The sequence below is a fragment of the Phocoena sinus genome, chromosome X (genome assembly GCF_008692025.1).
Source record: "Phocoena sinus isolate mPhoSin1 chromosome X, mPhoSin1.pri, whole genome shotgun sequence".
In the NCBI taxonomy this organism is placed as follows: domain Eukaryota; kingdom Metazoa; phylum Chordata; class Mammalia; order Artiodactyla; family Phocoenidae; genus Phocoena; species Phocoena sinus.
In genome coordinates this window covers 91,401,388-91,428,875 of record NC_045784.1, presented here as the reverse complement: position 1 = coordinate 91,428,875, position 27,488 = coordinate 91,401,388, and the positions used below count along the sequence as shown (strand labels likewise).

At 37.4% G+C, this 27,488-nt stretch overlaps 2 protein-coding genes across 3 annotated transcripts in view; both read left to right on the top strand.

The window, feature by feature from the left end:
- The window catches only part of NUP62CL (nucleoporin 62 C-terminal like), a 67,234-nt gene extending 48,403 nt beyond the window's left edge, over window positions 1-18,831 (top strand). The window contains exon 11 of the mRNA XM_032618953.1: window positions 17,895-18,831. Within this exon, the coding sequence (XP_032474844.1) occupies window positions 17,895-17,986 (92 nt within the window). The 3' untranslated portion in view covers window positions 17,987-18,831. The remainder of the gene's footprint in view (window positions 1-17,894) is intronic.
- Window positions 18,832-23,844: 5,013 nt separating this feature from the next.
- The window catches only part of RBM41 (RNA binding motif protein 41), a 69,417-nt gene continuing 65,773 nt past the window's right edge, over window positions 23,845-27,488 (top strand). For both annotated transcript variants that reach the window (XM_032619986.1, XM_032619985.1), the window contains exons 1-2: window positions 23,845-23,907; window positions 27,181-27,297. In XM_032619986.1, the coding sequence (XP_032475877.1) occupies window positions 23,900-23,907; window positions 27,181-27,297 (125 nt within the window). In that variant the 5' untranslated portion in view covers window positions 23,845-23,899. The remainder of the gene's footprint in view (window positions 23,908-27,180; window positions 27,298-27,488) is intronic.

Here is a 27,488-nt window from a genome sequence, read left to right as displayed (position 1 = left end):
TGACATGAGAAGTGCACAATATTCCATATGTAGTATTCTTTTTAAAAATGTTTAACCTGAGTCTAATAATAAGAAAATAATCAGACATTTTATGTGTGAGACATTCTGGAAGAAAATGTAGTGTTCTTACCAAAAACGTTTAACTGAATCAAGTCACAAGAAAATAATCAGTCTATGCGTGAGACATTCTGAAAGATAATTGGCTTGGACTCTTGAAAAATCAGTCATGGGAAACCAAAAAACTCAAAACGAAAAAATTGAGAGGATTTTGTAGATTAAAAGAAATATAACAATCAAGTCTACCATATTAAGTTTGATTAGATACTGGATTAAAGCCAAGAAGACATTATTTAGAACAATTGGGGAAATTGAATTTGGACTACACATTAAATATTAAGGAGTTTTTTATTTTCTTATATGTCTTACTGTGGTTATGTAGGAAAATATTTTTATTCTTAGAAGCTGCATGCTACGTTATTTAGAGAAGTGTCATATCTCTAGTTCTGTTTCAAGTGGTTCAACCAAAATCATTTGTGGAGAGAAAAAGATGGAGCGATTTGTGGCAAAATGGTAACAGTGGGTTAATCCAGTAAAAGGGTATATAAGTTTGTGACTTTTACTATTCTCTCAACTTTTTAATAGATTTAAAATAAAAATTGGTGGAAAGTGATTTTTATAGGCTTTTGCCTAAATATGGAATATATTGAGACCTCAGTAATTGAGACAAATGGGGGCTAGTTAGCCAATCAGAGTTACTACTTTTAAAGATGTAGTATGAAAATAATACAAATCTTGTTTGGCTTTATAGATTCCTCATTCTCTACATTAATAGAGGTCATCAACCATGAACTTCTTTTGCTTCTTTCCCTTCCAAACATACCTATATCATCATCATCCATCTTTACTTCTTTCTTTTCTGTGTTCTGTTGCTTTCTAAACTGTGTTTTGAATCATCAGAGGGAAGTTAAATTCTATATTGCTTTAGTATTAATTACCTGAGAGGGAGAGGTTTCTGAGTCAGACAGATATGGATTCAAGTCAAGGTATTACTACTTAATAGTTGTGTGAGCTCAACTGTTACTTTATCTCTCTGAGTCTGTATCCTTATTTTAAAAATGAGGGCTAATATTTACCTTTTAGGGCTTTTGTAAGGATTAAAGGAAGCAAAATTGAACTTTCCTTGAGCAGTGCCTGGCTCATGGTTGGTGCTCAGTAAATGACAGCAGCAGAACTGGTTGTCAGAGTTTACTGTATATAGGAGGCGCGGGGTAAGGAGAAGGACAAGGATGGTCATATGGTTCAAAAGGTAGCTATTAAATGAGTCTAGAGAAAGCAGTTCCGCATAGATTATCATTGAAAACCACTTACCTAGAGAAGTTGTTAAGAACAGCTGAGATGTGGGAGAATGTCAGTGGCTAGAAAACACTGAGGAATGAGATCATACAAAGTTTGACTCAGTTGTATTCCTCTCTGTTGCATATTTTCCTACAATGAGCAATGCTTCTTGGATAGAGTTGGGGGGGTGTCAAAATGTAATTAGGTAAAGAAAGATTATAGTGATTTTTTTCTCTTGGCTGAGATCCTCTTTGTCATAAATGAAATCTCAAGGCTCTCAGCCAGTTGTTTGCCTACTAATAAAATTAAGGTTGTTAGTGCTACAAAGAACTTACTTTATTATGTAAATGAAGAAACTGTGGTTCAGAGAAGTTAAATGACTTCCCCAAGAACACACAGTTAATTAGTGGCAGAGTTAGGACCAGAATCTAAATTTCCTAATTATCAGAACAGTATTCTTTCTACTGGTATGCTCTTAAAACAATTCTAATGTAGGCATCACTGGATATAAAAACAAATCTTAATCATTTACCTAACAGTAGAGGACATGGGTTTTCAAAGTATGATAATGGTAGTACTTGAGTAGGATGTAAGTTCTAGGTGTCTGAGTAAAGTTTCAGTCAACACAGGGTAAAAAGGGTAAGACAATGGAGAGTAATGATTACTTGGAGTTACTTTTCTGCTAAAATTTGAGTTGAGCTGGAGGGGCAATGAGAGCTCATACAGGTTCCCAAATTAGATGGGGAAGCCATGATAATGGAAAAAAGCCTGGTGATTCTTGATACCGTGGGCTCCTTTTTTGCTGTTCCCACAAGGAACCTTTCCTTTTCATATCAGGAAAAGACATGATCAAGGAATGGAGAGTGGCAGGATTTAATCATGCTAAGAGAAGGTTTTTTTTGTTGTTGGTTTATTTTACTTTTTAATAATTAAGGGGTCATGTCTGCTGAAACGGTCTGTAGACTGAGAAGTTTTAAGGTTAAACTTCTTAATGAGTCTCTTTATTCACATCCAAATAATAGTTATAAAAAAACTAATACATGTGTTGTTTTAACAATAGAAATAATGTAATTTTTTTAATTAAAGAGAAATCTCTAACAGTAAGGCTTGTTTTAAATAAAAATGGTTTTAAAGCCAAAATCTCTATCTTGGAAGGTTTCTGGGAAATATTTTTATGATTTGATATCTTTAATGACAGTACAAATTTTTTTCTGCTATAAAACATAACTGTTATGCTATGTACTTAACTTAAAAATCAGCTTATCTTTAAAAGTGATTTGAAAATCATACACTACAGTTTATATGTTAAAATATTACACTGTCCAATCAACTTTTCAATATCTATGAGTAAGCAGAGAACCAGGCCCCTTTCTTCCTCTAACCCACATAGAACTGACTGATGGAACCAAACTAGGAAGAGATAAGTTTAAGGGTATTGAATTAAGGGAGTGTCTGAACATGTGCTGCTATTGACCAGTTTTAAAATTTGATACTTATCCATTTTTTAACATTTTCTTTGCTTCTTTTCCTCATGATTAATATAGCTAATTGAGAGTTAATAGTGACTATAGTGAAATACTAGTTCCCTCTCTTGTCTTTCTCTTTATACAAATTTACGGCATTATTTCGAGGTTGGCTTGATGGCAATGCTGCAGTCACACATCTGTCTTCCCAGTTGGCAGTCATTGAAACTGCAGCAACTCCAGCTCTGCTGGGACCACTTATGACAGAGTTGGCAGTCAATCTGAGCCAATTTATTATTCATTTTAAATATATGGAGCTACTTCTTTTAGAGGAGGGAGGTAGGACTGAAGGGTAGGCGTTTTTTGTTTCTTCATATACCAAACCTTGTCATGTCTGTTAATATTTATCAAACACCATAATAAAGGGGTGGGCAGTGGAAAATCTTATGCAAGTCGTTATTTGAAAGTTCCTTGAGTATTTTCATGGCATTTGTTTCTTTCATGAAGTGTCGCAAAGCTTCATGACTAAAATGTATTTCATCCATAATCATTGCAGTCTCCTATGGGTTAGAGCCCCATAATTATTTAATAGCTGCTCACAGCATTTAGACTGCTATTTATGGCAGAAGGAGAAGAATCTTCAGAGTAACTAAAAATGCCATAAGGAATTTTGTGGTATTTCTACAATATAGTTCTATTAGCAATGGTCTGTGAACACCTTATTTACTTTTGGCATAAAACATACTTAGTCGTCTAGCGTGACTCTACTACCTTGCATAAAACGCCTTCAGGATCATTTTAGAGAAGCAGATTTTTGTGATATGTCATAATCATACTTCATTTTCACCCAATGTTAATATTTATTGTTTGCGGGATTATTTTAAATTAGATTTTTCAGGGCCGGGCATGTTGTTATCTTTTTTAAAAAAATTGAGGTATATTTGACATATAGCATTATATTAGTTTCAGGTGCACAGCATGATTCAATATTTGTATACATTGCCAAACCATCACCACAATAAGTCTAGTCAACATCCATCACCTTACATAGATAGAAAAAAAAATTGTTTTTCTTGCAGTGAGAACTTTTAAGATCTACTCTCTTAGCAACCTTCAAGTATGCAATACAGTATTATTAACTATAGTTACCATGCTGTATTTTTTAAGAAGCTTTGGTCCAGATAAGAAATGCTTTAAAAATTTTTTTTATTAATTACTTTCAGCCCTCTCATACCCGAAGAGTATCTAATGCCGACATGCCAAAAGATGCCTTTGGATTCCAATCAAAGTGTCTTCTTCCTAGTTCATCTTCTAGAATAGAATCTGATTTACTGATTGAGCTGGTTTCTTTTACCTCTTCTTTTTCTGAAGTTCTTTGGGAAATCTTGGTGACATTGGTTGATCGATGAGGTCATCTCTTATGTTCTGGAGTATAATGTTCCACTTTAGATACTTGAGAGGCAAATGCTCTTGATCTGTCAGAGATGAGATATGGTAACAACACAAAGACTCACTTTAAAGGTCTGTTAAGCTCAACAGAGACAGGTACTTACTTGCTTCTTCCCATTGCAGTTAACTGAAAGGTATTTCATTTCTTTCCATTGTTTAATGAGCTACCTGCTCATCTCTGCTCCTCTTTACAGACAAAATAGATTTATTGTCACACCATTGTTCCTTAATTCTAAAGAATTTCTTGTAGGTTAGATTAGGATACTGAGATTAAAAATGATCAAGACTTCAGCTTCTGTTAGGAAAGAGTGCGTGATGGTTAACATTCTCAAAGCTCCTCTTCCCAAACTTCCTTTCTATATGTAAATCCAGATTTGAAATACCCTCAATACATCTGCAAAATTAGATTTCTCACTAATCCTCCTTATGTACATTTTGTGCCCAAGTGAATTTCCTCAAGCTGGAGAGTCTCCCCAGATGAATTATATGTAACATGATTTAAATCACTCCCAAATAGCAGAATTTATATTGTTTGTGAGGTATACAGATTTTTCTCCAAAGCAGTTTTCTTCCTGTTAGTGACTAAAAACTATAAATATACTGAAGCCTTGCTATAACGCAGTTTTGGGGCCCACGCTCTATGGCTACCTCATAGATAAAGTGGCCTGATAGTATTTCACCAATGAAATCTCCCCAGTTGGGATTCAGATAGGCCTGTCTTATTTTGAGCACTTCAGTGTTTGAAGGGACAACAAACAGTGTTATGATGTGGTGCCAGATAGTACTTTTTATTTAAAAATTTCCCAGCATTTGACAAACAGATGCACTGTAACAGAAAAAGCGCTCTTAGATGGGAGTCTGAAGATATGAATCCTAGTGTCAATTTTCATTACTTTTGGCCTTTGGAAAGCCACTGAACCTTCTTGAGTTTTTAGTTATTCTCTTCATCCTAGGATATTGTGGGAATCAAATGAGGTAATATGCATAGACATTTTGAAAACTCAAGTGCCGTATAATGGAAAGTCTTATTATAGATACAAGTCAAAACCAGAGAGTAGTGACTCTCAATACAAAGCACCTACTATGTGCCAAGGTGCTGTGTTAATCAGCGTAGGAGGTGTAAACATCAGTGGCACGCACCTCTGCCTCGAAAAGGTTCAAAGTGCATGTGTAGGGAGCAGTAAAGAAAGAGAAACCTATCTTTAGTTGGTTCCCTAGAAGAGCTAGAATTTGAAATGAGACTTGAACAGTAAGTAACATTTCAACAGGATGACTGCCTGAGAACGACTTCAAATGCAATAATTCTACTATTGAGTTCTCCAAGAACTCATGATACCTTCACCATCTTTTATTTTTATTCCTTTCCTTTAAATGTATTTTTTAATTAATTTTGTGTGAAGGGTAGTGCTATATACAAGAAGAGTGTCTTGTCATCACCAACTTTTTTTTAAAACATCTTTATTGGAGTAAAATTGCTTTACAAAGTTGTGTTAGTTTCTGCTGTATAACAAAGTGAATCAGCTATATGTATACATATATCCCCATATCTTCTCCCTCTTGCATCTCCCTCCGACCCTTCCCATCCCACTCCTCTAGGTGGCCACAAAGCAACGAGCTGATCTCCCTGTGCTGTGCAGCTGCTTCCCACTAGCTACCTATTTTACATTTGGCAGTGTATATATGTCCATGCCACTCTCTCACTTAGTCCCAGCTTACCCTTCCCCCTCCACATGTCCTCAAGTCCATTCTCTACGTCTGGGTCTTTACTCCTGTCCTGCCCCTAGGTTCATCAGAACCATTTCGTTTTTAGATTCCATATATATGTGTTGGCGGTATATGTATATGTCGGTATTTGTTTTTCTCTTTCTGACTTAGTTCACTCTGTATGACAGACTCTAGGTCCATCCACCTCTTTTTATGGCTGAGTAATATTCCATTGTATATATGTGCAACATCTTCTTTACCATTCATCTGTTGATGGACATTTAGGTTGCTTCCATGTCCTGGCTATTGTAAATAGTGCTGCAGTGAACATTGGAGTGCATGACTCTTTTTAAATTATGGTTTTCTCAAGGTATATGCCCAGTAGTGGGATTGCTGGGTCATATGGTAGTTCTATTTTTAGTTTTTTAAGGAACCTCTATACCGTTCTCCATAGTGGCTGTATCACTTTACATTCCCACCAACAGTGCAAGAGGGTTCCCTTTTCTCCACACCCTCTCCAGCGTTTATTGTTTGTAGATCTTTTTGATGATGGCCATTCTGACTGGTGTGAGGTGATACCTCATTGTGGTTTTTTTTTTTTTTTTATCATTGTAGTTTTGATTTGCGTTTCCCTAATGATTACTAATGTTGAGCATCCTTTCATGTGTTTGTTAGCAATCTGTGTATTTTCTTTGGAGAAATGTCTATTTAGATCTTCTGCCCATTTTGGGGTTGGGTTGTTTGTTTTTTTGATATTGAGCTGCATGAGCTGCTTGTATATTTTGGAGATTAATCCTTTGTCAGTGGCTTCATTTGCAACTATTTTCTCCCATTCTGAGGGTTGTCTTTTCGTCTTGTTTATGGTTTCCTTTGCTGTGCAAAAGCGTTGAAGTTTCATTAGGTCCCATTTGTTTTTGTTTTTATTTACATTTCTCTAGGAGGTGGGTCAAAAAGGATCTTGCTGTGATTTATGTGATAGAGTGTTCTAAGTTTTTCTCTAAGAGTTTCATAGTGCCTGGCCTTACATTTAGGTCTTTAATCCATTTTGAGTTTATTTTTGTGTATGGTGCTAGGGAGTGTTCTAAATTCATTCTTTTACATGTAGCTGTCCAGTTTTCCCAGCACCAGTTATTGAAGGGGCTGTCTTTTCTCCATTGTATATTCTTGCTTCCTTTATCAAAAATAAGGTGACCATAGGTGCGTGGGTTTATCTCTGGGCTTTCTATCCTGTCCCATTGATCTATATTTCTGTTTCTGTGCCAGTACCATACTGTCTTGATGACTGTAGCTTTGTAGTATAGTCTGAAGTCCAGGAGTCTGATTCCCTCCAGCTCCATTTTTCTTTCTCAAGATTGCTTTGGCTATTATGGGTCTTCTGTGTTTCCATACAAATTGTAAACTTTTTTCTTCTAGTTCTGTGAAAAATGCCATTGGTAGTTTGATAGGGATTGCATTGAATCTGTAGATTGCTTTGGGTGGTATAGTCATTTTCACAATGCTGGCTTTTCCAATCCAAAAGCATGGTATATCTCTCCATCTGTTTGTATCATTTTTAATTTCTTTCATCAGTGTCTTATAGTTTTCTGCATCCCGGTCTTTTGTCTCCTTAGGTAAGTTTATTCCTAGGTATTTTATTCTTCTGGTTGCAATGGTAAATGGGAGTGTTTCCTTAATTTCTCTTTCAGATTTTTCATCATTAGTATATAGGAATGCAAGAGATTTCAGTGCATTAATTTTGTATCCTGCTACTTTACCAAATTCATTGATTAGCTCTAGTAGTTTTCTAGTAGCGTCTTTAGAATTCTCTCTCTATAGTATCATGTCATCTGCAAACAGTGACAGCTTTACTTCTTCTTTTCCAATTTGGATTCCTTTTATTTCTTTTTCTTCTCTGATTGTTGTGGCTAAAACTTCCAAAACTATATTGAATAAGAGTGGTGAGAGTGGGCAACCTTGTCTTGTTCCTGATCTTAGTGGAAATGGTTTCAGTTTTTCACCACTGAGAACAATGTGGGCTGTGGGTTTGTCATATATGGCCTTTATTATGTTGAGGTAAGTTCCCTCTATGCCTACTTTCTGGAGAGCTTTTATCATGAATGGGTGTTGAATTTTGTCGAAAGCTTTTTCTGCATCTATAGAGATTATCATATGGTTTTTACCCTTCAATTTGTTAATATGGTGTATCACATTGATTCACTTGCATATATTGAAGAATCCTTGCATTCCTGGGATAAATCCCACTTGATCGTGGTGTATGATCCTTTCAATGTGCTGCTGGATTCTGTTTGCTAGTATTTTGTTGAGGATTTTTGCATCTGTGTTCATCAGTGATATTGGCCTGTAGTTTTCTTTCTTTGTGACATCTTTGTCTTGTTTTGGTATCAGGGTGATGGTGGCCTCGTTGAATGTGTTTGGGAGTGTTCCTTCCTCTGGTATATTTTGGAAGAGTTTGAGAAGGATAGGTGTTAGCTCTTCTCTAAATATTTGATAGAATTTGCCTGTTTAGCCATCTGATCCTGGGCTTTTGTTTGTTGGAATATTTTATTTTTATTTTTATTTTTTTTAAATAGATCTTTATTGGAGTACAATTGCTTCACAGTACTGTGTTAGTTTCTGTTGCACAACAAAGAGAATCAGCCGTATGCATACACATGTGCCCATGTCCCCTCCCTTTTGAGCCTCCCTCCCATCCTATCCCAACCCCTCTAGGTTATCTCAAAGCACAGAGCTGATCTCCCTGTGCTATGCTGCTGCTTCCCACCAGCCAACTATTTTACATTCAGTAGTGTACATATGTCAGTGCTACTCTCACTTCGCCCCAGCTTCGCCCTCCCACCCCATGTCAAGTCCATTCTCTATGTCTACCTCTTTATTCCTGCCTACCTGGTTTGAATCCTGATTAGAATGATCCAACTCTAAAACAATGCTTTGAACACATTCAGAAAAGTTTGAATGTGAATTTTTTTTTTTTTTTTTTTTTTTTGGATGGGGTTGTTTGTTTTTTTGTTATTGAGCTGCATGAGCTGCTTGTAAATTTTGGAGATTAATCCTTTGTCAGTTGCTTCATTTGCAAATGTTTTCTCCCATTCTGAGGGTTGTCTTTTTTTTTTTTTTTTTAAACATCTTTATTGGGGTATAATTGCTTTACAATGGTGTGTTAGTTTCTGCTTTATAACAAAGTGAATCAGCTATACATATACATATGTTCCCATATGTCTTCCCTCTTGCGTCTCCCTCCCTCCTGCTCTCCCCATCCCACCCTTCCAGGCTGTCACAAAGCACCGAGCTAATATCCCTGTGCCTTGCGGCTGCTTCCCCCCAGCTATCTACCTTACTACGTTTGTTAGTGTGTATATGTCCATGACTCTCTCTCGCCCTATCAAAACTCACCCCTCCCCCTCCCCATACCCTCAAGTCCGTTCTCCAGTAGGTCTGCGTCTTTATTCCTATCTTACCCCTAGGTTCTTCATGACATTTTTTTCCCTTAAATTCCATATATATGTGTTAGCATATGGTATTTGTCTTTTTCTTTCTGACTTACTTCACTCTGTATGACAGACTCTAGGTCTATCCATCTCATTACAAATAGCTCGATTTCATTTCTTTTTAAGGCTGAGTAATATTCCATTGTGTATATGTGCCACATCTTCTTTATCCATTCATCCGATGATGGGCGCTTAGGTTGTTTCCATGTCCTGGCTATTGTAAATAGAGCTGCAATGAACATTTTGGTACATGACTCTTTTTGAATTTTGGTTTTCTCAGGGTATATGCCAAGTAGTGGGATTGCTGGGTCATATGGTAATTCTATCTGTAGTTTTTTAAGGAACCTCCATACTGTTCTCCACAGTGGCTGAACCAATTCACATTCCCACCAGCAGTGCAAGAGTGTCCCCTTTTCTCCACACCCTCTCCAGCATTTATTGTTTCTAGATTTTTTGATGATGGCCATTCTGACTGGTGTGAGATGATATCTCATTGTAGTTTTGATTTGCATTTCTCTAATGATTAATGATGTTGAGCATTCTTTCATGTGTTTGTTGGCATTCTGTATATCTTCTTTGGAGAAATGTCTATTTAGGTCTTCTGCCCATTTTTGGATGGGGTTGTTTGTTTTTTTGTTATTGAGCTGCATGAGCTGCTTGTAAATTTTGGAGATTAATCCTTTGTCAGTTGCTTCATTTGCAAATGTTTTCTCCCATTCTGAGGGTTGTCTTTTGGTCTTGGTTATGGTTTCCTTTGCTGTGCAAAAGCTTTGAAGTTTCATTAGGTCCCATTTGTTTATTTTTGTTTTTATTTCCATTACTCTAGGAGGTGGGTCAGAAAGGATCTTGCTGTGATTTATGTCATAGAGTGTTCTTCCTATGTTTTCTTCTAAGAGTTTGATAGTTTCTGGCCTTACATTTAGGTCTTTAATCCATTTTGAGCTTATTTTTGTGTATGGTGTTAGGGAGTGATCTAATCTCATACTTTTACATGTACCTGTCCAGTTTTCCCAGCACCATTTATTGAAGAGGCTGTCCTTTCTCCATTGTACATTCCTGCCTCCTTTATCAAAGATAAGGTGTCCATATGTGCGTGGGTTTATCTCTGGGCTTTCTATCCTGTTCCACTGATCTATCTTTCTGTTTTTGTGCCAGTACCATACTGTCTTGATTACTGTTGCTTTGTAATATAGTCTGAAGTCAGGGAGCCTTATTCCTCCAGCTCCTTTTTTCGTTCTCAAGATTGCTTTGGCTATTCGGGGTCTTTTGTGTTTCCATACAAATTGCGAAATTTTTTGTTCTAGTTCTGTGAAAAATGCCAGTGGTAGTTTGATAGGGATTGCATTGAATCTGTAGATTGCTTTGGGTAGTAGAGTCATTTTCACAATGTTGATTCTTCCCATCCAAGAACATGGTATATCTCTCCATCTATTTGTATCATCGTTAATTTCTTTCATCAGTGTCTTATAATTTTCTGCATACAGGTCTTTCGTATCCTTAGGTAGGTTTATTCCTAGATATTTTATTCTTTTTGTTGCAATGGTAAATGGGAGTGTTTTCTTGATTTCACTTTCAGATTTTTCATCATTAGTATATAGGAATGCCAGAGATTTCTGTGCATTAATTTTGTATCCTGCTACTTTACCAAATTCATTGATTAGCTCTAGTAGTTTTCTGGTAGCATCTTTAGGATTCTCTATGTATAGTATCATGTCATCTGCAAACAGTGACAGCTTTACTTCTTCTTTTCCGATTTGGATTCCTTTTATTTCCTTTTCTTCTCTGATTGCTGTGGCTAAAACTTCCAAAACTATGTTGAATAAGAGTGGTGAGAGTGGGCAACCTTGTCTTGTTCCTGATCTTAGTGGAAATGCTTTCAGTTTTTCACCATTGAGGATGATGTTTGCTGTGGGCTTGTCATATATGGCTTTTATTATGTTTAGGAAAGTTCCCTCTATGCCTACTTTCTGGAGGGTTTTTATCATAAATGGGTGTTGAATTTTGTCGAAAGCTTTCTCTGCATCTATTGAGATGATCATATGGTTTTTCTCCTTCAATTTGTTAATATGGTTTATCACATTGATAGATTTGCGTATATTGAAGAATCCTTGCATTTGTTGGAATATTTTAAATCACGGTCTCAGTTTCAGTGCTTGTGATTGGTCTTTTTATATTTTCTATTTCTTCCTGGTTCAGCCTCGGAAGGTTGTGCTTTTATAACAGTTTGTCCATTTCTTCCAGGTTGTCCATTTTATTGGCATAGAGTTGCTTGTAGTAATCTCTCATGGTCCTTTGTATTTCTGCAGTGTTAGCTGTTACTTCTCCTTTTTCATTTCTAATTCTACTGATTTGAGTCTTCTCCCTTTTTTCCTTGATGAGTCTGGCTAATGACTTATCAATTTTGTTTATCTTCTCAGAGAACCAGCTTTAGTTTTATTGATCTTGTTTCTTGCCTTTTGGGAAGTCTGCGGTCTTCTGCCAACGTTCAGTAGGTGTTGTGTAGGCGTTGTTCCACATGTAGATGTATGTTTGATGTATTTGTGGGGAGGAAGGTGATCTCCACGTCTTACTCTTCCACCACCTTGAAGGTCTCCCCCAACACCACCTTAATGTATCAGTGGTGAGATCAGGATGAGAATTCTCATGGCAGAGTGGAGAGCTTTGTATGCTTCTAGAAACACTGTTCTTCCCATCAGATCACAGTTAACAGTAAGAATTCAAATATATTTATTCTGAGTGTTACTTTAGTTTCAATAACCTGGGAATCTTCTTAAAAGTACCTATGATAAGTGGGAGGACAGTGTTCTCTCTCTCTCTCTCTTTTTCCCCCTCCTTCCCTGTGTTCCTTTCTTCCTCCCTCCCTTCCCCTCTATCCCCCTTCCTACCTCCTTCTTCCACTTTTTGAATGAGAAATAAACCTTAATTAGGTTAAACTTCTGAGATTTCAGGGTTGCTTTTTTTTGGGGGGGGTGTACATGGGCCTCTCACTGCTGTGGCCTCTCCCGTTGCAGAGCACAGGCTCCAGACGCGCAGGCTCAGCGGCCGTGGCTCACGGGCCCAGCTGCTCTGCGGCATGTGGGATCCTCCCAGACCCGGGCACGAACCCGTGTCCCCTGCATCGGCAGGTGGACTCTCAGCCACCAGGGAAGCCCCAGGGTTGCTTTTAAACAGCAGCCTAACCTAATACTGAAGTATATTCTACAGTAACTAAAACCTTAAAATCTGTCTTTGGCTTAGCAGGCATGCAACAATGAGGAAACCCATATTGGAAGCTGAAACGATGGCCAACCATATTAAGCAGTGAGAATAAATGTTAAAACTCTTGCCTCACATAAATTGGGGGTCATATTATGTGCCTACTCAGCAGGCACTTCTAGAAGAAATTGGGAATCAAAACCTTATTTGTGTGGGTTAGTTTTTTATACTAATTGAAATTTTTATTGAGGTAATTGTGGATTCACATTTAGTGTAAGGAATAGTATAGGTCCTGAAGAAATAATATAGAGTTCCTATTTATAATTTACCTAGTTCTCCCCAGTGATAACATCTTACAAAACTGTAGTACTGTATTGCAACTGGGGTATTAACATTGATAAAATTTGTCTTGTTCAGATTTCTACAGTTTTACTTGTGTGTGTGTGTGTGTGTGCGTGTGTGTGTGTGTTTAATCATATACAATTTTATCACATGTGTAGGTTTGTATATCCACAACCATTGTAAAAATACAGAATAGTTCCATTACTACAAGAATTCCTCATATTCCCCTTTTATTGCCACACCCACCTCCCTCCCACCATATCCCCCCTACTCCCTGCCTCCTAATTCTTGGCAACCACTAATCTATTCTACCTTTCTAAAATGTTGTCATTTCAAAATACTATATAAGATGACATCATATAGCATGTAACCTTTAGGGGTTGGCTTTTTTTCACTCAGCATAATTCTCCAGAGATTCATCTAAATTGCTATGTGTATCAGTGGTTTGATCCTTTTTGCTGCTGAGTAGTTTTCCATGGTTTAGATGTACTACAGTCTGTTTACACATTTACCTGTTGTAGTACATCTTAGATGTTTCCAGCTTTTGGCTACTTATGAGTAAAGCTTCTATGAATGTTTATGTACAGAGTCTTGTGTGAACATAAGTTTTCATTTCTCTTGGATAGATGCCCAAGAGTGCAATTGCTAGGTCATAGGGTAGTTGCGTCTTTAGTTTTATTTTTAAAAACGGTTACACTGTTTTCCAGAGAGACTGTACCATTTTACATACCCACCAGCAATGTATGAGTAATCTAATTTGTCTGCATCCTCAACATTTGGTATTTTCACTTTTCTTTTTCATTTTAACCATTCTGCTAGATATGTAGTGAGATCACTGAAGTTTTAATTTGCATTTTCCTAATGGCTAATGATGTGGAACATCTTTTCATGTGCTTATTTGTCATGAGTATATCCTCTTTGATGAAATGTCAGTTCTTGCCTTTTGTCCATTTTCTAATTAGATTTTTTTTTTTTACTGTTGTTTTGAGAGTTCATTATATATTCTAGATACTAGTCCTTTGCTAGCTATGTGGTTTGCATATATTTTCTCATACTCTGTACCTTGTCTCTTCTTAACAGAGTTGTTCACAGGACAAAAGTTTTTAAAATTAAGTCCAGTTTATCAATTTTTCCTTTTATGGATCATGCTTTTGGTGTGAAGTCTAAGAACTTTTTGTGTAGTCCTATATACCCCCAATTTTCTCCTCTGTTTTTTCCTACAAGTTTTATTGTTTTATATTTTATATTTAAGGCTGTGATCCATTTTGAGTTAATTTTTGTATAAGATGTGAGGTTTAGATGAACTTTTTTTTCCTCTATGGGTATCAAATTGTTTTCTGGGATCTCTATTCCGTAGATCTATATTTCTTTCGCTCCACCAATACCACACTTTCTTAATCAATGTAGCTGTATAGTAAGCCTTAATATCTTGGAGAGTAATTTCTCCCATTTTATTTTTCTCCATCAGGGTTGTTTTAGCTATTTTAATTTCTTTGCATTTCCATGAAAATTTGCTGGGATTTGATAGGAATTACATTAAATTTATAGATCAACTTGGGGGAAAATTGACATCTTTACTGTGTTGATTCTTCTCATCCATAAACATAGTATGTCTCAATATTTATTTAGGTCTTCTTTGAGTTCTTTCATCAGCATTTTGTAATTTTCAGCATCCACATCATGTATATGTTTTGGTTTTGTCAGACTTATACCTAAGTATTTCATTTTATTTGTAGTGATTGTAAATGATATTGCATTTTAAATTCTGGTTTCCACATGTTCATTTTTAGTACATAAAAACACAATTTTATATGTTGATCTTGTATGCCTGCTGAACTCACTTCTAGGAGTTTGGTATTTTGGGGTTTTGTTTTGTTTTTGATTCCTTGGGATTTTCTACATAAGTAGTTACATCATCTGCAAAAAGGGACAATTTTGTTTTTTCCTTCCCCATCTGTATGCTATTTATGTCTTTTTCTCACATTACACTGGTTAGAACTTCAGGACCATGTTGAATAAGAGTGGTGAGAACAAACGTCTTTGCCTTGCTTCTGAGTTTAGTCTTTCACTGGAAGTATAATTTTAGGTATAGGTTTTTTTGTAGATGCTTTTTATCAACTTGAGGTAATTCCACTCTTTTCCTGACTTTTTTTATCATTAATTTTTATTATTAATGAGTACTGGATTTTGTCAAATGCTTTTTCTACATCAGTTGATATAATCATATGACTTTTCTTCTTTAACTTGTTGATATGGTGGATTACACTGACACATTTTTAAACATTGATTCAACCTTACGTTTATGGAATAAATTCTACTTGGTCCTGGTTTCTAGTTCCTTTTATATGTTATTGGATTTGGTTTGCTAGAATTTTCTTGAGGATTTTTAAGTGTTTGAGAGATTTTTTTTAATTGTTATTTTATATTGGAGTATACTTTATTTACAATGTTGTGTTAGTTTCAGGTGTACAGCAAAGTGATTTAGTTATACATATACATATATCTATTCTTTTTCAGATTCTTTCCCATATAGGTTATTACAGAGGTTTGAGTTGATTTTTGTTCATAGTTAGAGGTAGGGGGTCAACTTCAGTTACATGTGGATATGCAGTTGTCCCTGTATTATTGGCTGAAAAAGACTATGCTTCCTCCCATTGTATTGTCTTGGCACCTTTGTTAAAAATGAATTGACCATAAATATAAGGTTTTATTTGTGGACTTCATTTCTGTTCCATTGATCTCTATGGCTATCCTATGCTAATACCATGCTGTCTCGATTACTGTAGCTTTGTAGTATGTTTTAAAATTGGGTGGTGTAATTCCTGCAATTTATTATTCTTTTTCAGATTGCTTTGGCTATTCTGGGTCCTTTGTCTTTCCATGTAAATTTTAAAGCTTGTCTCTATCTACAAAAGTAGCCTTCTGGAATTTTCATAGGCATTGCATTGAATTTGTAGATCAATTTGTGGAGAATTGACATCTTAACAGTATTGAGTCTTTCAATCCATGAACATGGAATATCTCTTCATTTTTTTAGATCTTCTTTAGTTTCTCTTAGCAATGATTTATAGTTTCCAGTGTACAAGTCTTATAGTTCATTTGCTAAGTTTATTCCTGAGTGTTTTAATTCTTTTTTATGCTACTGTGAATGGAGTTGTTTTATTAATTTCACTTTCATATTGTTCAGTACAATTACTTTTTTAATAATGTCAAATGTATATGGCATAGTTCCCATCAAATTTTGACTATTACTAGCATTTTACTTCTAGTATGATGTATAATTTAATAGGCCTGCAGGGACAATCACTGACGCATATCATGGGACCAGAACTCTGGGCAGTTAAGTGCCTAGGTGCAGTTTCTGCCCTTAAGGAATGAAACTCCTGAAAAACGTAAAGTATGTTAATACAGAGATAGTCTTGAGAATTCAATTTGAAGCCATGACAAAATATTTATGGTAAGCCTCTCTTAATAATGCTGACTTGTGTTTTTCGACATTTCATTGATTTTTAAAAATGCTTATAAAAGTACTCTTGCATTTAATATGTATCAATCAGCAAATTAAGTAGTTTGTGCTTATGTTGACACCTTTGGCCTCAAGTTAATGGTTTGCTGTAGTGCTCATTTGTGTTTCTGTCACATTGAAAAATGTTATTCAGGGGTAAAAAATTGGTCCCTGCAGTTAGTTATTACAACAGAAAGGAGTTGTGTTTTCCCAGACTGTTCTCCTAGCCTTTCAGTAGACAACCATCATTTAAATCACTTGTTCTTAAAAGGTGTGATCTTACGGAATGCCTATATGTCATAAGATAGAATGAGGTATTATACTTCAAAAACTGCAAAACATTGGTTCTTTTCCAATTGGCTGAAGAAAATTAAAGTATATTGTTCCACATTTTTTAGTTTTTCTCTTGTAAAGTTTTCCGTAAATTTTTGGCACCAGTTATTGCTTATCAACCAGTGAGCATTAATGAATACTAAAACAAATGACCAAATTTATTTGTGCACATTAACAGAAAAACTCAGATTATCACACTTACTTCAACAGCTTATTTTTTTTTTTTTTTTTTTTTTTTTTTTTTTTTTTTTTGCGGTACTGGGGCCTCTCACTGTTGCGGCCTCTCCCATTGCAGAGCACAGGCTCTGGACGCGCAGGCTCAGTGGCCATGGCTCAGGGGCCCAGCCGCTCCGAGGCATGTGGGATCTTCCCGGACCGGGGCACGAACCCGTGTCCCCTGCATCGGCAGGCGGACTCTCAACCACTGCGCCACCAGGGAAGCCCCCAACAGCTTATTTTTACTGCAGAAAGTTACTGTTCTATATGGTGAAACTAATGGTATTTTGTGTTGTTCTGCCCCTGAGCAAATTAAGGACCACCAAGTTAAATAAATCATTAGAAAGGAACTGAAATGTGAAAATATTCAGTGTACTACTTTGCTTATAGGCAGCAAAGACCTACCAAAATCCACACATTCAATTTCATGACCATCCTGTATGACACCTTTAGGCTGTAATGAGTAAAAAGCAGTTAACACTTCTCTTCAACAAAATACAAATGTCAGGTAGACTGTTACTTCCCTGAAAGCTAGGGAGAGCCAATCAAGAACAGTCTTGTGCAATAGTTTCCAACCAGACAGAGGCATGTTTTTCTCTTCCTCTGTATTTTCTAATACTTAAAGCTATTAAAATTGACATGTATGGGACTCCCCTGGCTATCCAGTGGTTAAGACTCCGCACTTCCACTGCAGGGGGCACGGGTTCAATCCCTGGTCGGGGAACTAAGATCCTGCAAGGCGCATAGCATGGAAAAAAAAAATTGACATGTAAAGTTTTGTCAATCATAGGTTGAAGGGAGAATGTAAGTTATGTTCCTGGGATATTTTGTCCTCTGAGTAATGATGTGTGCCTTTTCCCCTTATAGGCGTGCTGCAAAGGAATGTAGAAGAGAGAGAAGTTTTCGAGCATCGTCATTACAGGGAGCAGGAATGCAATGTCAGGATTGCTTTTGATTGAATGACCCTATCTTCAGCATGCTGTTTTTGGATTATACATTACCTACAAATTTTGATGGTGTTTGTTAGAGTAGTATTTACAGTTAATATTTAATCTTTGGTGGCAATAAAGGCTGCATGTATTTTTCCCCCACTTAAATATTGTGCTGTTGGGAATGATACTGTAGTTTGGCATTTAGTATTAGCAAATCAAAACTATATCACCTCTTCTGTCTAGACAGCAGCCTATTTGATGTTGACTCTGTGTGTGCAGTTCACGGCTTACTCTGCTAGATTCCATATCTTACCAGCAGCACGCATTGTCCTTTTCACTCCAACCAGATCATAAAGAAATGTTTGCCAAAAAATAGATGCCAACCAGTCTTGACTGGGTGCCTGTTAACGTTCAACGTATAGTGTTAGCTACTGTAAAGTTTCTCTCCTCAAAAGAACTTACTGTCTACTTTGAGATATACTTAATGCCTGTCTGTATAAAAAAACAGTATAGACAATACAAGGAAGTGTGTTATGAAGTACAGAAAGTATGCTATAGAAATTCAGAGAAGGGAGGAAGAGTTAGGATGGATTTGGGACTTGATTTAGGTTATTTTAAAAAGGGTATGGTTCAGGCAATTGGTTTATTTTTGATGTCCAGATAATCTGATGTTTTACTTGGTTTTAGCATATGATTTATAGTTGTGGGGTTTGTGTATTTGTTTATCTGTTTTTCAAGAAAAAGCATTGTTCTTAGCTTGGAAACAGTCTGATTTCTTGTGTTTCATGTTTTACCTAAGTCATAAATAAAGGCAAAGCTCTGAAAAATAAAAGTATAACACTAAAATAAACTACTTATAAGTTTTTGAGTGACTAAAGCTTAATTGCCTGTAATTCCTGAGCTGAATTTCTGTTGTACTGACTGAACATGAACATCCTGAAGGGTACATATTATGGAAAGAATATATTTTTGAAATGAGTATTAGTGATTTACATCACCTTATGAGTAAACCAAATATCAGAACTTACATGGCCTCTTTTTTTCCTACCCACACTTCTCAAAGTAGCAGCTTGTAATCAGGTAAGTTTTCATTACCTCTCAAAATTACAGAGACCATTTAATTTTATGGATGATTTCTGTAGGTAAACAGCTTTTGAGTATTATCTTGAGTAATCTTTAATGTTTGAATACAATATTATTATCCTAGATAAAGACATTTCCCCTATTGTTTTTGGCAATTCAACTCTTGTAGTCTGTGAATACGTTAAGTTCCACATTCAGTAAAGAGAACATAGTATATAGAAGGAAATACTGGATTTATTCTTGTCCCTGCTTAATTAACTGCACAGATAATTTCATTTGGAGCATTATCTTTTGTCTATAACATGAAAGAGTTGGACCATATGAAGATTTTCCCAACTGGAAGAAACTAGTTTTCATTTCTCACAAGTTTTTTGATTCCTTTATGTCTTTTCACTACCAGTACTTGCTTACTGTAAACTTCCTCAGTAAAATAAAGAAAGAGGAGACTACAGTACTCCTGTTGACTTTGCATTGGGAGTTCTAATATTTTTTTCCAGGACATAAAAGAGGCATGTGATACAGAGTAAAGTAAGTCAGGAAGAGAAAAACAAATACCGTATGCTAACACATATATATGGAATCTAAAAAAAAAATGGTTATGAAGAACCTAGGGGCAGGATGGGAATAAAGACGCAGACCTACTAGAGAATGAACTTGAGGATATGCGGAGGGGGAAGGGTAAACTGGGACAAAGTGAGAGAGCGGCATGGACATATATACACTACCAAACATAAAATAGATAGCTAGTGGGAAGAAGCTGCATAGCACAGGGAGATCAGCTCGGTGCTTTGTGACCACCTAGAGGGGTGGGATAGGGAGGGTGGGAGGGAGAGAGATGCAAGAGGGAAGAGATATGGGGACATATGTATATGTATAACTGATTCACTTTGTTATAAAGCAGAAACTAACACGCCATTGTAAAGCAATTATACTCCAATAAAGATGTTTAAAAAAAAGGCTAAAAAAAAAAAAAAAAAAAGAGGCGTGTGAATGGCAAGTGACTTCCAGGTCAATGTAGTAATACTGTGGGTTTACTGGTAGATCTCAGTGTACTGTTTGGAGCCTTGGACTAAATCGTTTTTAAGGTTCCCTCTGACTCTAGTTCTAACATGTGTCTAAAAGACATGGCATTGTTGAACAGATATTAATTAAAAGATCAGAAATAACCTATTCTTGCAAGTAATTTTAAGGCTACGTTTATGTTAGGTACTGGAATCTTGAGACCCCTCTCCCCCGCAGCCGTTGTTAAAGACCAGCTAAGATATTAGCTGAAGGAGAATTCTTAAATTTGTCATGCTGACACTTTCCCAGTGCTTATCTACTTTTTTTGTCCTCTGAAAAAGACAGCATTTATGCTATCTCATTTGGAGGATTTGAAAGACATGCACAGTTGTTTACTCTTAATATTAGATGAGTGATGCTATCCCTCTTCAAGAGAAGATTTTTGGTTTTAGCATCTTCTTTCATATCTGGAAATTATAATTGCTTCATAATGTATTCATCAGAAGTGTGCTGTGAACAAAGCACCTAAAAAGGACAAAGCCTGAAAATATGTCTATGTTAAGGAGGAACTTCTGGCTTAATTAAACTAACCTTGTTAAATTGTCAGAAAGACACATGAGGCATATTTTTCAGTTTGTCATAAACTCTTCTGGGGGTGAAATTGTGAAATTACCTCGTGCTAAGATCTCTGTGCCCATGAATAACATCTAGAAATCTCAAAGCTTTTAATATACTGTCTGATATCCTTTTGAAGTGGGGAGAGGATGCTGTGGGGAAATGGAATAGCTGTTATTCCACAGGTAATAAATTTGGCAGAGCTAGAAATAGCCTGGTTTTCCTTCTAGCGCAATTTTCTGAATATTTGTCCCTTGGTACCTACCACTCGGACTGGCTACAGTTATACACAGGTACATAGAGTACTTCCTTATGACCTTGCTTTGTAGTTGTAATTCCACTCCATGTATGTCTTTTTAGCCATTCATTCTCCACTCATCCCACCTAGTGGATTTGTAATGTAGTGTGTATCACTTCAGTACCAATAGAATGTATGTTTTATAGGAAGCTGTATACAAGTCTGGTGTGGTGGTCAGTGTAGTAATCTGTTCCACCCTTTGCCACCTTCCCAGGGGACAGACACACTAGCAACTTTGGTGTATTCTTCCATTTGCTTGTTGATCAATGTGTCAATTGGACAGTTTGGTTGAGCAGCAGAATTCAGCCCACCACCATATAGGATTTACTTAATGCAGGTTATGTTATGACCCACACTTTGTTTTTGCTTAGATTCCATCCCTGTTCTGTGCCAAAACCACAAAATGGTGCATGTTAGAGCTGCATTCATTCACCTGGGTGCTTCAAGAGCACAGTCATTTGCATATGCTAGGGCTTGGGTAACTCTAGTACTTTCCATGACATTCTCATCTGTTAGAAATTCTCAGGATAGGAAGTATGATGTCTTCCAGTAGCTGCTGTTTGGTCTTATCCTCTAACTTGAGTGTGGCAATACAGACAGTTTAAATAAGTCTGAACCTACTGGATAAACTTGGAATATTTGCTCATAGATGACCACGCTGCAAGTGATTTTAAAACCATTCTTTTGGGCTTCCCTGGTGGCGCAGTGGTTGAGAGTCCGCCTGCCGATGCAGGGGACATGGGTTCGTGCCCTGGTCCGGGAGGATCCCACATGCCGCGGAGCGGCAGGGCCCGTGAGCCATGGCCGCTGAGCCTGCGCGTCCGGAGCCCATGCTTCGCAACGGGAGAGGCCACAGCAGCGAGAGGCCCGCGTACCGCAAAAAAAACAAAAAACAAAAAACATTCTTTTGTGTAGTACTTTATAGTCACCCTATTCTGAAGAATTATTCCCATTTTACAGATGAGGAAACTGGCCTAGACCAGTTAAAGAAGCTTAATGAAACTTACATAGTCTTGTAACTTGCCAAACAAAAGTTCAAGTCCAGGTTGCCTACTATGTTATATTGTCAATAACTGTGGGAACTGAGAATCCAAGCAGTGTGACCCCCCCCAAACCCATGATCCTTTTCTTCTTTGGCTCTTTGTGATATAAGAAGGGTTCTCTTTAATTAAAAATTATATTGACTAGGTAATATAATCATGTGGTTCAAAATTCAAGGAGATAAAGTGAAAAGTTTTATCCCTCACCATCCAGTTCCCTTAACCCGGAATCATTTACTTATCACTGTCTTATGTTTTCTCAGAGGTATTTTATTGCCTATACAAGCAAACACATACATATATTCCTTCTTTTTTAAAAACTAAAATGGAAGAATACTCTACACATCGTGCTGTACCTTGCTTTTGCACTAAATATATTTTAGAGATTGTTCAGTAGCAGTCCATAGAGAACTTTGTCATCTTTGGTACTGCTGCATAGTTTTCCATTGAATGGATGTATAACATTCATGGATATTTAAGTTGTTTCCAGTATTTTGTTATTATAAACAAGGTTGCATGACTAATTTTATATATATACAAAATTTTATAATATATATAGTTTATAAAATTGTATAGCCTATAATTAGATATGTACACATAAAATTAATTTCTTGAGGATACATAGTATTGAGGATAAGTTGAATTCTTCCTTTAAATTGTGCATTTATGATTTAAATTGTATCCTCAAGTTGCCTTCCACAGAGGTACCAATTTATGTTTCTACCAGCAGTGTACTGAGAATGCCTGTTTCCCCTCAATCTCAACAAAACAAGTGTGTTCTCAAACTTGTGGATCTTTACTAATCTGGTGGGTGAAAAATGTTATTTTAATGTACTTTTAGAAAATAAACTTTATTTTTTAAGAGAAGTTTTAGATTCACAGAAAAGTTGCATAGTACAGAGTTCTGTATTCCTCCACTCAGTTTTATTTAGTGTTAACATCTTAAATAACTCTGGTATATTTGTCACAGCTAATGATAGATGTGATAATGATAATGATAGATAGATTATTAACTAAAGTGCATAATTTATTGATATTTCCGTATTTTTTTACCTAGGGCCCTTTTCTGTCCCAGGATCCCACATTACATTTGGTCATCATGTCTCCTTTGATTCTTTTGTGACAGATGCTCAGACTTTCCATGTTTTTGATGACCTTGACAGTTTTGAGGAGTACACATCAGGTATTTTATAGTCAGTGTACTTTGAAATTTACATGTCACTTGTGAGATTAAACATCTTTCTTTTCATGTACTTAAGGACATTTGTATTTCCATTTCCGGGAACTAGGAGCCCATTCTCTTAACCACTGTGTTCTACCACTCTCTTGATTCATTGTAATTATCAATAAAAACATTCATGGGCCTGAACACACGTGGGTTTCTGATTCTCAGGATAGGAAGTACAATGTCTTAGCCTCTGTTAGAGACAGAGGAGAACCATTTGTGCTAGTGATGTGGTCAAACTTGAGTCTGATCACTCTGGTAACACTGCAGAGGATGAACCAGAGGCTCGACTGGAAACAGCAGGTAGGTGGGATGCAGGATAAGAAGTCCTTGAAAGCAGAAGCAGGGTTGATAGGGACACATTCGAGGGAAATTAGAGGGGCCAGGATTTGGTGATACTGGATGAGAGAGTCAAGAAGTCAAAGGCGACTCCTAGGCTTATGAGCTGGATATTTTGGATGTTACCTTTAACCTATACAAGAAATCCAAGAGAAATACTTGAACAATTCACAATATACCGGTTGCTCAGTACGTACTCTGGGTTCCTAGCTACGCGAGACTACAATTCCCAGAGCCCTGCGCTCCACCACAATCCCCTTAGAGTCGGCCGCGCAGAGTTCTGGGACTCGAAGTCCGCGGCCTATTTACCCAAGTTAGAGCTAGGGGCCTGTGGAAACATGAAGAGGTAAGGGCTTGTCTGAGAGCAGACGGCGAAGGGAGGTCTGTTCTATCTTTTAACTCTTCAAGTGGCTTTTGTTACTTTGGGTTTGGGGTTATGTCACGTTCTGGGGACGCGGTTTCGTGTAAGCGGGAAGACAAAGGAGGAGGGAAAAGGGGAGACGGGCTGGACAGGCCTGTAGGGCGAAGTTCAGGAAGGGCTGCCGCTGCTGCCGGTCCCCGTAGGCATGTCCTCCCGGCACAGGCACCTAGGCAACGGCGCCGGCCCCGGGACGGATGCTGTGACTCCTTCCTATTTCAGACGGACCCACCCAGGTACAAGGGTCTTGGCCGCTTGATGAAACCGGCCTGCGCCGGAGAAACGCGGGCCAGCTCCTCCCTGTCCCGCCCTACCTCCACCCCATTCTCAGAAAGGGGCCCAGGGTGGGCCCGTTTATTCGCAGTGTTTGTGTGTTAAAGAGGACTTTCTCGGGCTCAGAGACCATGTAGCATTTTCAGGTCTTAAAGTAAGCAAGTGATACTTTGTTGTTACAAATTTAGAAGCAGGGTGCCAAACCGGTTCCGCGTACTGTGAGAAAAGAAAGGCACCGCTGCGAGCGGTTCCCCCTACTGGTTCTGCAGGAAATGGCAGCTTTAACGTGGCTGGTCTTTGTTGAAAGCCTGAGCTTACAATTATTGACAGTACACAAAGCCTTTTTAAAGGATCCTCATTAAATTAGTTTTGTATTCATTCTGCAAGTAGAATAATCACTCTGGAATAGAGCGGTGCATTTAAATTCTTACTGGTATAATGGTCTCCTGCACTGTCAGTTTCTGCATCTTTTTCAAAAAAGTTTCTGATTTTCCTTGCCTCAAAAATGACTTTTAAAAAATGTTTATGATATCTTTCATACATGCAAAATAATGTATATATACAGGTTAAGGAATAATAATAGACTCGTACTCACTACAAGCTTTAGAAACAGAACATTACTAGTATCAGTAGCATGGATGCTGTATCATTTGATAACAGCAGTATCATCGATACAGTATTCATAGAACAGTATCAGAAGTCCCTTGTGTGCCCTTCCCTGAGTGCTTCTCTTCCATCCCTGAGGGGATCACTAGCCAGCATTCTGCGTTAATCATTCCCTTGCTTTTTTCTTTTTAAATAGTTTTATCACATACGAATTTATATCTAAACAAAGTGTTGCTAGTGTTATCCAATTTTCAACTCTACGCAGACACATATTACATGAATTTTTCTGTGACTTGCTTTTTTTCACTCCACATTTCTTTTTGAAATTCATGTGTACTGATGTATTTTGCTATGGTTTATTCATTTCAAAGCCACTTTAAACTTAGCAGGAACTTTCAGAATTCTAAACAATAAGTAACGATTAAGATACTGAAAAGGAATTTTTGAAAACCCTGGGCCTATGGATACTTTAAAATTTCCCAAAGTTGGTATAAGTCTGTCTAAAGTATGGGAATCTTGCTTATAATTATGGGAGATACATCTTTTACGTCTCATCATAACCCCAGTAGTAAAGGGCTATTTTTTAAGAAAGGTATTTAATATTTATTTTCCTCATGGGATTAACTCACTTTGTTTTTGTCTTTATAATCATTTGTTGCACACTTAAATGGTCCTGCTATTTCTTTACACTCAGAGTTTTTCATTATTTAGGGTTAGTTAGCTCATATTAGCATTACCTAGATTTCTACACAGTAGTGCTTAAGCTATAAAATGTTATGACCCCCTTGATCTTTGTTTCTATACTCCCTTCTTTGGTAATCTTCTCCTCTCTCGCAGCTCCAGATCCTGACAACACAGATGACTAAAGATTTCCGTATGCAGCCTCAGACTCTTATCTATGCTACAGTTCTGCTATCACTTTCCTTTTAGCCAGTATCACATTGTCACCTCAGACTCAGTATGCCTTTGGAGCGAGCATTCCTGATACTTCATGTTGGTATTTCAATTGTAATAGGTAGTTGACTCAACACGGCTAACACAATAATGACTTCCCTTTCCCAAACCATTTAGTCCATCTGGAACTTCCTCTTTAGTTCATTGGTCCCATTTCTCAGTTACACAGCTTGAAATTCAGGGTTATCTTTCACTTCTCCCTTACCCCTACCTTCAAAAGGCCGTTCTCATCTAACCCTTCCTTTCAATTTCTATTACCACTCCAGTTTGTACTTTCATCACCTTATGCTTGATAAATTATAGTTTCCTAACTAGTTCTTCTGGTTTCTTTCTTACTATTCCATACTATTCCATAAGGCTTATTATAACCACATTCATTTTCCTAAACCATCGCTTGTACCATGTCACTTAACTACCTAATAAGTTGCTTTCTATTACGTGTACATTAAGGTCCAGACCTCTTAGTTGGTGTATTTAAGGCCATTCACAATCTGAGTCTAATTACCCTTCTGACATGATCTCCCAAGGCTCCCATACATGAATGCCAGCTAAATTGAACTTCTTATTATCCCCCAGAACATATTTCTGTCTCTTCATACTCGTTCTCCCTGTTCTTTCCTTCATCATACTCAATCCTTCAAATGCCAGTGTAAGAATTACCTTTCCCAAGTCTTCATTTACTACCTTGCCTCCCAATTATCTTTCTTCTGTGAACTACTGATTTGGCATATGCTTCATAAAGAAGATATAAAAGATATAAAATCTTGGGCTTCCCTGGTGGCGCAGTGGTTGAGAGTCCGCCTGCCGATGCAGGGGACACGGGTTCGTGCCCCGGTCTGGGAAGATCCCACATGCCGCGGAGCGGCTAGGCCCGTGAGCCATGGCCACTGAGCCTGCGCGTCCGGAGCCTGTGCTCCGCAACGGGAGAGGCCACAACAGTGAGAGGCCCGCATACCGCAAAAAAAAAAAAAAAAAAGATATAAAATCTTTCTTCCTCTCTCTCTCCCTCTGTCCCTCTCTCTCTCCCTGTCCTTTTCCCTCTCCCTCTCTCTCCCCCTCTTCCCCTCTGCCCCGCACATGCACTCAACACATACGTATCTGTTACCTTTCCCTAAATAAATTGCAAGTTTTTTGATGATAAAGACTCTGTCTTGAATATCTTTGACTCCATCAGTACCTAGCACAGTGCATTCATTGTGTGTAAGCAGGTATTTAGTTAATGTTTGTGGAATGAATGATAAAGGACAACAAATAGAGAAGTGTCTTTGAACAAATGGGATCACTAATGGTAGATAATATAGATAAAGAATATATTTTGAGATTAACTGTCTCTTCTGCTTTCCACATATATTCTTGTATCTATTCCAGGGTAAATAGCTGTGTGAAGAGTGATGAGCATGTCCTGGAGGAGCTGGAAACAGAAGGGGAGAGGCAGCTGAAAAGCCTCCTTCAGCATCAACTTGATACCAGTGTCTCCATTGAGGAGTAGGTATTGGTTTTGCAAACAGACTATCGTAGACCCTCACCTCCAGGTGACAGATGCCTCTTAAAGTCTGGATGTAACACTCCTCTCCCAGCCCGCTTTCCTTGGCAAACTTCTACTTATTAGGCAGGGTTTTACTTCTGTGTCTCTTCCTCTAGGAAGCCTCTCATATCCCACTCCATCTGGGCTAAGT